Here is an 11,720-nt window from a genome sequence, read left to right as displayed (position 1 = left end):
AAGCCGCCATGTTTTGTCTCCATGGCAACCGCCTTGGCACCCGCGGTCGCTGCCCGATGACATCGGACCCCCGGGGGGCTCGATCGAGGGATTTGATTGGACGAGAGGAGCTGGGCGTGGACTCCGCTGCCGCGTGTCCGCGTGCCGGCTCCCGTCTAGGTGGGCTCAGCCTGAAACGAGCGGCGTGGTGCGTAAAGCGCCGCAATTTGCGGCGTGCTCGCAGGCTTGTTGCAAAACCTCCCGAAGTTGCGGGGCGTGATGCTTGAGCGGGGGAGATCCGCTTGCTGACCGAGGCGAGAGAGCCTCGTGCGATCGACTAGACGAGAGAGAGTTTTTGTTTTTTTCCTTCAAAAAGGTGACCGGAGGTTGAACGTCTAAAAGTGTCGTGTTCATTGAGGCGGATGTTGCCCGCTGGCCAGGCCCTGTTAGGGGCACTCGCGGGCAAGTAGCACACCGCGTTCCTGAGCCCCGGGAAGAGGCCGGGGTCGCTCTCTCGCCATGGGCGACTTCAGCGCGCGGCTCACGCAGTACCTGGAGGGGAGAATCTCGTTCGAGGAGTTCGAGAGTCTGCACGGAGACGCGGTAATGAGTGCCACTACAAATGTTCACTCTTTTTTGTTGTTGTTGTTACTGTATAGGTCATTCTCAGAAGCGACCTGGCGATTACAAATGATATGATATAGTCAAAGAAAGTGGCGTATGTGGATATGTATAGCAGCCAAATAATCTAAACGGCGTGGTGATTTTAAATGTGGATAGGGGAAAAAACCGGAGGGACCCGGAGAGAGGAAAAAAAAATCCACGCGACCACAAGGAGAACATGCACACTCCAAATGTACAGGAGCCAGGATAGAGATTGAACCCACGACCTCCTGCACATCAGGCGAGCCAGCGAGTCCCAGTTCAATACGCCGGGCCTAGCCAATTCAATACATATCAAATTACTTGTACACATGAAAAAAACCATTCCATGTAATAATAGTTAACACGGCACCTGCACACGAGCTAATTTTATCTCCAACCCCGTGGCAGACGCGTCCAAAGGAAATGAGTTGGGAGCGATGTTTGCCCTGGCTTGGATCTCGGCACTCAGGACGCCAGGTTCAGAGTGCAGTGTGCGAACCACTGTGGCACCGATCCAAATGTAAAGCAAAAACCTTAATACAATTCCCATTCAAGGACTCTGGAAAGTCCTTGTTTGAGTTACCCTGCTTGCAACTGGTGGAGGCGTTAGAGGAAGAAGAGTTTGAATGGTCTGGAGGATGCTTTGTCCATTGGGACAGTCACACGTTGCAGTGATGATTACGCTCCGAGAAGGCAGTGCGTTGATGTTTAAGGAGCACCTTATTTCGTTTGCGAATGCTTTTACACGTGACTTTTACACAGAGCACCAGCTACACCGTAAAAATAAATATGAATGTCGACGTTGTGCGAGTGGACGACGTAACCACGGGGCCATGCGACATTCACCTTAGCTACACGTGGCCTCGGTGCTGTGTCTTTCGTGGTATTGTAATCCATATAAACAGCCTGCACGTATATAAAACATGTCACTGCGCTACCGAATACGCACGTGCGCACACCGCAGCCGTGACTATAGGCGTCTAAAGAGAGCAGCTGCATTATGGCCTTGCATAGAGGCATGCGTGTTGAAGGCTGTCTTGTGGGCCCCGGCAGGGCTTGGTGGGAGGAGAAGATGATGAGCAGCGGCCTGGCTGCTCAAGTCAGGCTCGTCCACAGGAGGTTGTCGTGTCACGCAAGCCCTCGGACTCTGATGGGTCGTCAGGTAAGGGTGGAGCCGTGCAAGGGAGCTGGGGAGGCCGGGTGCCAGCACTCCGGCAGTGTGCCTTCGTATCTTTACAGGGCTTAATTTCAACCCGTTCTGAGCAGGTTGGCAAAGCAGAAAATATTTCCACGTGTGGCACACAACATCCAGTATACCTTCCGCTATGACTGTGGATCCTTGTCACGTGCCGAATCTGGTCAACCGGCAAGCCAGAACGTATTGAGAAATTAAGCCCTGAATCTATTTGAAGGGGTCATGGACAAAACACTTCATGCGTGGCTGCCATGGTGCAAAGTGCTGACGACGTGCACACAGGGGTCTAGAGTGGACATTTACCCCCGTCACTGACATCCCAACCACAGCACCTGGAACTCATCCACAGAGTGTTGCCCTGCCAAGTTCACTGCCTGTATCACATTTAAAATTCCACGAAAACGGTGTCCAGCATCGGTGGAAATGATGCATGAGACATAGCGGTTGAACTCTGTCGTACTGTCCTTTTGTGAGCACTCTTGTGCTGTAAACACCCATGCTGTATAAATAAATATTCTGATTCTGATGTATGTGTATACATTAGTATACAGCATATGAAGATTAATCGGTAAAACAATGAGACACTTTAATCCCATGCAGAATTATTCTTAAGTGATGTAATGTCTTTGGTAGATTGTCGTAGTCTTGTGTATTGAATGATAAATGTTCATAAATTAAACTGCAGCTGCGCCGTTATGCTGATCGTTGTTGAGCTGCGAGCGCTATCCGATGTCGCAATAGACGAGACTGCAGATGGCGTCAGTAAGAAGGTGCAGAGGGCCTTTGACCTGATGATGGAGAACCGTGTGACGGGGAGCGAGGAGGAGGTTGCAGACAACGAAGACCTCGAGACAGGAGATGTATTTGCTCTCGAGATGGAGCTGCAGAGGGAGCACAAACGTTTGCAAAAGGTTTGTTTTAAACGAGCGAGAGAAAGCCTTTGCATTTACAATGTGAGCTCGCCTGTGCTCAGAGTTTATCCATAGGGGATAGTTGTGTTTTAAATAAATGTTTGTAATTGTTACTGCTGGATACTATAGGTAATGCTAAAGTTATACTTTTTTTCCTGAATAGGAAAGACTTCCACGGAGCAAACTCCCAAAGGCACTGCGAGGCTTGATGGGGGAGGCAAATATTCGCTTTGCACGTGGCGAACACGAGGAAACCATCAAAATGTGCATGGAAATTATTCGGCAAGGTATGTGGTTCGTTAATTGTGGACACATAGGATGGTTTGTTTCACCGCAGAGACACTCGAACCTCTGTAAGAAAGGTTATCCATCCAGTGCTGTAAGAGCAGACGTCTGTGCAAGCATCAGATTAAAACAGTCGTGTGTTTTTGTAATTAATGGTGCGATAATACAATACAATTTGGATTTACGTTGTGCCTAAATTCAACTGTATTTCAAGATGCTGTACAGAGACAGTGGGCATATTTATTTAATAAAGAGAGGTGGTCAGTCATAGACAGAGTGAAAAAAGGAAAGTCTTGAGCCTCGACCTGAACAGCAGCAGGGAGTCAACAACAATTCTAGTTGGGGAAAGTGAATAATGAGAAAGTATTGTAATCTATTGCTCTATTATCAAAATCTTTTATCTTCCCACGATCAATCTTTCAGTGCTTGACGATTAATGGCTGCAGGCATTGCATCGCCACATGAATAATGATTCTGATAAACCATTTAATCATCGTGTCTCTGTGTGTGTGGCAGCTCCATTGGCCCATGAGCCCTTCTCCACGCTGGCCATGTTGTACGAGGACTGTGGGGACATGGAGAAGTCTCTGCAGTTTGGCCTCATCGCCGCCTACCTGAACCCCAGCGACCCCGAGGAATGGGTCAAACTCGCCGAGCTCTCCTTGGAGCAGGACAACATCAAGCAAGCCATTTTCTGTTACACCAAAGGTGGGGAATGCAAACCTTAATATAATGCGATTAATTCATTTACACAATTTTGTCAGTCTTAACTTTCCCTCGCTGGCCAGGATTTGGTCAAACACTTCCCCAAAACCCGACAAGGTGTGGAGAGACCTTCATCCAGCAGTGACTACGTGAAATGAATGTATCTAGAAGTGCCTCATTGCGTCTTAAGACACTGTGTCATCAGGGCCTTGCATGGAAATGTTTGGTCATTCTATCCATGATCCACTCAATCTTACTTCCAACGTGATATTTTACAGCTGTGCACCACCGTGCTCATCTATAACCTTTAGTCCAGATAACATTTCGGTGGCGAGATGTTAACTCCTTTGCCTGGTATGCAAGAGGTTGTGGGTTTGATCCCGACCCTGACGCCTCTATATTTTGAGTTTGCATATTCTCTCTGGATGTGTGCATTTTTCTCAGGTTCCCCCGGTTTTTCGCTCCACTTTTAGAATCAACATGCATTTATAGCATTTGGCTGCTATAAATTTCCACTTTATAAGCCACTTTGTTGAGCTATCAGTTGTGGGCCAAGTGGCTTCTGAAAAAGAACTGTATAGCTCAATAGGCCTTACCTGTTAAAATAAAAACAATTTATATTTAAAAGAAATGTTTATAGTTTTACAGATAATGTAATACATACTAGTCTTCTTTGCAACAAACATTATAAACATAACTAACTCGAGACGTCATTTCGTTTTCTTTCCTGGCAGCCATCAAGTATTCGCCGAGCAACACTCAGTATCTGTGGGAGCGATCCAACCTCTACGAGCAGCTGGGAGAGCACAAGCAGGCCATGGATGGCTACCGGCGCATCCTGGCACTGCTGCCGGAATCCGAGGGCGACCACTTCATGCAGATCACCCGCGACATGGCCAAGTGAGGGGCACAGTCAAGCTCGCTGTCACTCGATCCTCACCCTGGAACGTTTTTTGCTCTTGCGGATTTGTTTTGTTTTGCATTCATCCATTAACTTCATTCAGCTCTCGTAACTGCCCATCCACTGCAATCCATTGGCTGTCGTACTTATTGCCATTGTTAGTTGCAGTTGTTCGTTTCTCAGTCAATCAACCATTGATTGGCACCTGGGTCTAGCCCGTGACCACCTGCCAGCGGGTATTCAACACTTTAGTGGCCTTAAAGTGCACATAGCCTGGCACAGGTGCCTTGGTAATGTCACCACCACTTAGTGGCGAATGGCGGTTATTGTTAGTTATAATGTGCATTGTTGTACATTGCATATATGTTTACGATCACTTGAAATACATGGCTGCTTGTGTTATCTCTCCATTTGAATTCCATGGCCATCGCATCCAGGTTCGCTTTGCAAAATAGCCCATGCAGTAGCCTCAAGTTCACACCCGGTCAAGTAAACTCTGACTCTTTACTGATGTGCTTTTCCTGGTGTAGTTACCAATGCATGTGTTACACGTCTGAAGTCAAAGTGATTTCCTGCTTTAATGAGCATTGAGGCAGTGTCCATCTCCTGTTTACAGCCATGAGCCAGTGGTTGAATTTACACATTACTATCGTGGGTGAGTCTATCCATCGGACAACCATTATTGACTTCCCCACAAAGTGGTATTCATTTTATGGACTCCAGGGGAATGATGGGTTTTCAGCACCCAAGCAGGATTCGAACTCACAACATTCTGATTATGAGAGTAACTCACTCTTCTGCTGAGCCACCTGACCGGTTACAAATGTGTTTCCATGGGAGAATATTAAAATGCTAGTTTTCAGGGACAACCACTTGAAGTATTGATTCTTAGTTTCCCAGTACCACGTCTCCTGAATTCTGTCGGCATCCTTAATAACGTGAGCTCAGTGATTGGTCCCAGGCTTCACACGAACTTGTTACACGGGACTGTGCGGCTCCATTAGGAGTTACTACGAGAGCAAGGACGTGGCTGGTGCCATTGGTCTGATGGAAGATGCTCTGCTCAAGCACCCGAACCTGGTCACCATGGAGGATCTGCACATGACGGCTGAGCTGTACATTGTCAGCAAGCAGTTTGAGAAGGCATTGCAGGTGCGGCTGCCACCCTGTCACACTGCTCAGACACAGGGACAAGCTGCCTGCTGTCATACCACCAGTAGCATTGATGTACAGGTTGGACTTGTTGACAATGCAGTTATTTTCATGGATTTAATCGTTAACACCTGTATTATATTGTTTCAATGTGTGGTGCAGGTAATAACAAAATTTGCAAAAATCAACCTGGAAGAGGAAAAGGAAGGAGAGGCTGAAGCAGGTAAATATGTGTTAACTTTCGATTTAAAGCTTTCGTGACTGCAATGATTCATCTTCTTTGGTTCTTTCGGTAAAGTCACGTAGAATGAGAATAAAATAATAAATTTATAAAATAAAATAACAATAATATTCTCACGACGTTTCGGCCACAACACAAGCGGCCTTCATCAGGTGAAGGGGCGAGACTGTCTGGTAGGACAGCGCTGGAGTGAAAGAGCCACGTTCAGATCACGGCCTTTAAGCCTGAAATTTGAGGCTTAAAGGCCGTGATCTGAATGTGGCTCTTTCACTCCAGCGCTGTCCTACCAGACAGTCTCGCCCCTTCACCTGATGAAGGCCGCTTGTGTTGTGGCCGAAACGTCGTGAGAATATTATTGTGTTATTTTATTTTATCAATTTATTATTTTATTCTCATTCTATGTGTTAACTGCTGATGTGTCCGATAAGCTCCCCGCACCTTAGATATTTTCGACACTTCCGATTAGGACGGTTGGCTGCATATGGTGCGAAAGAAATTCAACATACATACCTGCTGCACGTGTGAGTGTGGTGTCAGTGGCTAAGTGGCGACTCCGCTGTGTGTGTCTCCAGGAGAGATAAAGTCGTGCACAATTCCAGAAAACATCCCCGTAGATGTGAAGGCAAAACTAATGGTGTGCCTCATTCACCTGAAGATTATGGGTCCAGTTAAGGTAAGCGGAACACCCTCCTACTTGCAATTGTATTTACTGTAGTAGTGAACAAATCTTATAAAGAAATGTAGTTGAACTCCAAATTAAAATCAACGTGACAGCCGATATCATTCGATGTTTGAAGGTCTTAATTTTTGTTATTTTCTAAACAATAACACAATAGTAAAATCTCAGTCTAGAGCCATAACATAAAACCAGACCACCTTTATGTACATGTGCAGCCCTTATCCACTGCTGGATGATCTGTGCGCATTGGTTAACAGTGGGGAGCATAGACGTTGGCAGCATATTACAACAAATAATATTTGCTGCACTGTTCTCTATTGCCCATAACTCCTGTTTAAGGCAAGGCGGTCACTTTTCAGGTTCAACCCTACTTAGCTTCCGAGCTCTGGCGAGATTTGGTGTATTCAGGGCGATTTCATTTAGTCTCACCTCCTCTGTGGATGCGTACGTATCCGCCGTGGGCACGGTCGCGCGTGGCGTGGGTGGTTTTGTCACAGACGCTGGTTTCCTGGCTGATGGAGCAAAACCCCGAGGACATGGGCGATCTCTACCTGGACGTAGCCGAGTCCTTCCTGGAGGTCGGAGAGTACAACTCGGCCCTGCCGCTGCTCGCCTCCCTTGTCTGCTCCGAGCGATACAACCTCGCCGCCGTCTGGCTCCGTCATGCCGGCATGTGACCCCCCCCCCCCCCCCCGTTCATGATTTTCACCGTCAGTTTCATCAATGCCAGATTCGCCGCCACTTCCGTCTGTCTCCGTCACGCCGGCACGTGACCCCCATTCATGATTTTCACCATTAGTTTCACCAATGCCAGAATCGCCGCCGCTGTCTGGCTCCGTCACACCGGAGCGTGACGCCCATTCATGATTTTCACCGTCAGTTTCACCATTGCCAGTCAGTTTCACCAGTGCCAGACTCGCCGCTGCTGTCTGTCTCCCATCACGCCAACACGTAACGCTCATTCATCATTTTCACAGTCAGTTTTGCCAATGCTAGAGTTGTCCTTCAGGAGAGTTATCGTGAAAGGTGCTGCATGGTCGCTGCAGTAATACAAAACTGTAATTATTTAGGTTGTGTGTAAATGCCGCTATACCTTAACATGCTGTACAGATAGTAGAACAATTTAATACACGAGATACCACAAAAGGATATTTTTTTACATGTAATTTTGTGCTTAAGTGTTTTGTAATGTTGATATAAATCACGTCTAATGCTTAATTTGTTTTAACACAATTCGATATGTTCCAAAGGTACAGATATTGGATATGGTAAAAATACAATATCAAATGCAGAATTTCAAGTTCAGGATCCTGCACTCACTCCAATTTCACTGATTTAAAGTTATGCTCTACAGAGTTCAAGTCATTGCGATGAATGCCTCATTCTTTCAAAGAGGCATTCATCTAACATTAAGGGAATGGCCAAATAACATTATACGCGCACTTTTATTTCACACTATGTGAATTGTGCTGTGGATAGTTATTTTTTGTCATATCGACGGCATTCCGTTCTATCCTTCCCCGTGCCACCTGCGCAGAGTGCCTGAATGCATTGGGCCTGACGCAGCGAGCTGCCGAGAGCTACAACCAGGTGGTGGCGCTTGCCCCCATGCACCTGGGAGCCCGGATGTCTCTGTCCGCGCTGCAGCAGCAGCTGGGCCAGCCCGAGAAGGCGTTGGAGGCCCTCAACGCCCCACACACCGACGAGCTGTCCGACTGCGAGGACACCGCAAAACAGGTCTGTCCGGACTAGCAGAACCTCTCGAGCCACTAGCAGAGCCCAGGACACACTAAGGCGCTGTGACAATGCTGAGAAGATGCAGTGAAACGCTAAAGAAGGACTTCACCAGATCACAACCATGGCCATGCAGCGCTACCCCAGGCCATATAATCTAATTTGCCCGTGAATGTTGTATGTATATTTGTTGAGCTACTGCAAATAATATAAATAACCCAACAGGTAAATAATGAAACTTATTATTTGGTGTTTGCAATGGAAGTGCTGCACAAGCTCAGCATTAACTGCTTTTTGTGTTTAGTTTTGTGTTCTCCCCCTCCTACATAATACATATAATCACATGATTCAACACATTCGTCAACAACACTGCCTTAAAAAGGAAAAGTATACAACAGGTTACGGTTCGAGCAGTGGCCTTCATAGCACTACAAATATAAATAATGATCAGCTCTGACGTAAAAAAAAGTTTTTTTTAATTAAGGATGTTTTTCCTAATAAAGCGTGCATTTCTTGTATTTTCAGGAAATCCAGTTGTTGCTGCACCGATCTATTCTGCTATTTTCTCAACGGAAAATGGCCGACTGTGTGGACACACACCTCATGTTACTCTCGATGCTCTTGAAGGTACCGATAACCATCCGTTCACCTTAATGACATTACATTTAGTATTCCCCAAGATTAGCGATTTCATGCAACACAATGCAAAGTTCCTTTGGAGGAAGTATCTCGTTACAGAGAGCACATCTATGTTTACTCGGAGGGATTGTTGAACCTGTGCGGTGTTGTGGCTCTGCGATGGCTGGAAGGGGGCCATGGTCAGGTCGCAGGTGTCTGTGGTGTCCAGCACCAAGGATGGCGCCCGGCACCTCTACCTGTTGAAGAGGTCCGACGAGACGCCTAAGAAGGGCACCAGCTCTGTGCTGGACAACATGCAAGGTGGAGTTTTCAATTTAGGTTCAATGCGTGACCGCATTAGGTCTGCCTTGTCTGTTCCTTCTAACCCTGGGGCGTTACTGTAATGATAAGAAAACCGGCCAAATTGATCAAATGGGTTAACCTAAATTTGGAGATGCAAAACGAAGGAAATGGACTGTTTGCAAGATATAGATGCAGCATTTTGCTCCATCGGTTTCGGCACTGCGAATTTACATGGATATATCTAAATCGGCTCAAGTCTCTCGAAACGGACTTGACTTATGCGTGGCCACCCCCACTGAATCCCTGCCCTCTCCCCACAGACACTGCTCTGTGCAGCTCACTTCTGCTTGCACCTTCTCCCTCTTCCCTCCCATTTGAACACTGTCTTATCTCTGACATCTCAGCCCAGTCATTTATTCTCTTCCCCTTCCTGCCTGACGCTTCTTCTTTCTTTCTACTGCTCATCTTGAGCAATGCCCTCTTTGTATGTCTGTCTTGGGGAGTTGTGTCTCGGCATCCCTTCCCTTTTCTGGTCGTCTTGCCCTCTGCCCCTTTTGCGCAACTGATCCGACTCCCATTCCCGTGGCGTGCCATGGGTAAAAGGTTTTCTACTTCAAAGACGAATGCGTGTTGGCAAGCGTTACATAATTGATGCAAACGTGCGCTTTTATGACTTGTTATTGTACCCACTGACCGTCAAGCTTCAGGTCCTCCAGCCTTTCTCATCCCCCCGTTTAACGTGCGGCACATGTTCGGGCAGGGAAGGCCAGCCTGCTGGGCCGAGAGATCTGGTGGGACCTGCTGCAAAGGGCCGTGTGCGAGCTGGCCAACCTGGGCCGCCACGACGAGGCCGAGTTATTGTGCAACACCGGCCTGGAGTTCTACTACTTCTACGAGGATCGGCCCAAGCGCAAGGAGCTCGAGAGCCTCGGCCTCTCCGCTGCGTTCCTCAGCAAAAACTTCCGCAAGGCGTACAACTACATTCGGTTAGTGACCGCATCACAGTTATTAAAATGTTATTATGGCGCCATCAGGTACTAGACTTGGTTATCTTTAATGATGAACCTAGATTTCAAAGACGGAAAACTGTAATAATATAACCCTGTTAACTCGTAGAATCATCCTCATGGAGAATTTAAACAAGCCGCAGCTTTGGAACATCTTCAACCAGATAACGGCAAACTCCCAGGACATCAGACACCATCGGTTCTGCCTGCGCCTCTTGCTGAAGAACCCAGACAACTTGCCGCTGTGTATTCTCAATGGGCACAACGCGTTTGTGGCCGGAAGCTTCAAACACGCACTGGGTGAGTGTTCATGCAGACAGCGCAGGTCAGGCACAGGCGCCGAGATGACGTATTCGAGATGAGATTTAATCTGCGTCTTTTGCCCATTACGTTGTCATGTTTCTCATTTCAGGGCAATATGTTCAGGCCTACAGGACTAACACGAAGGAGCCCATGTTCTGCCTGTGTATCGGCCTAACCTTTGTTCATATGGCATCTCAGAAGTTCGCCAACAAAAGGCATCCGCTCATCATTCAGGTTATGATGCACATCATGCTGTTGCAGCCATAGCTTGACTACGAGGTGACGTTTCACTTTTTCAAAGTCAACCGGGAGGCCACCCAATACAAACCGAGCAGACGACTTGACATTCATAAACTACTGATGCATTGAAACGAGCCATGTATCGATTTACTTCCTGTAAATAAATACATTGCCACCATTTATTGTCACATTTTAATCCAAGAATCAATAGTTTTTTGTCTTGGACTCATTTGTTTTCTTTAATTTATCCCATTTAATTTGCTTCAACCGTTAGCCCGTGTAATTTTTTTTTCAGTTTGCATTAATTAAGAATAATCGATTATCACAAGCACAATTTAGTGTTGTGTCCAAAGCACAATGACCTATTTTAATCAATGAATTGCTCCTTGCCCAAACGGCACAGCCTATGCCGTTGCTCAGGGAGGATGTGCGTGTTGTACTTGCAGGGGTTTTCCTTCTTGATGCAGTACCTGGAGCTGCGTGGCCATGGGCAGGAGAGCTACTACAACGTGGGCCGTGCTCTCCATCAGCTGGGCCTCACCCACATCGCCATCCACTACTACCAGCAGACCCTCGCCTGCCCGCCCCCACAGTGCCAGGTGAACCACGCACGAATTTCCAATGTGCTCGCAACATTGAAGGCATGCTTACGGTGGCATCATTTATCCGTTTGCCACGTGAGAAATATTAAAACGTTACAAGAAATACATGAATGAGCTTTGGTGCTTTTATCTGCCATCGTAAACTTGGAGGGGAGGCAGTGGAGCCACAAGCCGACATGGCATGGGGAAGCCTTCATCCAGTCGATGATTTGACAAAAGA

At 47.1% G+C, this 11,720-nt stretch overlaps 1 protein-coding gene across 1 annotated transcript in view; it reads left to right on the top strand.

The window, feature by feature from the left end:
* The first annotated feature begins 40 nt into the window (after positions 1-40).
* Positions 41-11,720, top strand: part of GTF3C3 (general transcription factor IIIC subunit 3) — a 12,172-nt gene continuing 492 nt past the window's right edge. The window contains exons 1-17 of the mRNA XM_032965349.2: positions 41-582; positions 1,678-1,786; positions 2,561-2,730; positions 2,894-3,017; positions 3,532-3,723; positions 4,455-4,620; positions 5,626-5,773; positions 5,936-5,996; positions 6,587-6,687; positions 7,191-7,362; positions 8,231-8,430; positions 8,953-9,054; positions 9,237-9,366; positions 10,109-10,334; positions 10,465-10,655; positions 10,768-10,892; positions 11,345-11,497. Of these exons, the coding sequence (XP_032821240.1) occupies positions 499-582; positions 1,678-1,786; positions 2,561-2,730; positions 2,894-3,017; positions 3,532-3,723; positions 4,455-4,620; positions 5,626-5,773; positions 5,936-5,996; positions 6,587-6,687; positions 7,191-7,362; positions 8,231-8,430; positions 8,953-9,054; positions 9,237-9,366; positions 10,109-10,334; positions 10,465-10,655; positions 10,768-10,892; positions 11,345-11,497 (2,454 nt within the window). The 5' untranslated portion in view covers positions 41-498. The remainder of the gene's footprint in view (positions 583-1,677; positions 1,787-2,560; positions 2,731-2,893; positions 3,018-3,531; positions 3,724-4,454; positions 4,621-5,625; positions 5,774-5,935; positions 5,997-6,586; positions 6,688-7,190; positions 7,363-8,230; positions 8,431-8,952; positions 9,055-9,236; positions 9,367-10,108; positions 10,335-10,464; positions 10,656-10,767; positions 10,893-11,344; positions 11,498-11,720) is intronic.

The sequence above is a fragment of the Petromyzon marinus genome, chromosome 34 (assembly GCF_048934315.1).
Source record: "Petromyzon marinus isolate PM22_M1 ecotype Great Lakes invasive population chromosome 34, UKy_Petmar_22M1.pri1.0, whole genome shotgun sequence".
Taxonomy (NCBI): Eukaryota; Metazoa; Chordata; class Hyperoartia; order Petromyzontiformes; family Petromyzontidae; genus Petromyzon; species Petromyzon marinus.
The sequence above is the reverse complement of the archived record's forward strand: the minus strand, read 5'-3'. Positions and strand labels throughout refer to the sequence as shown.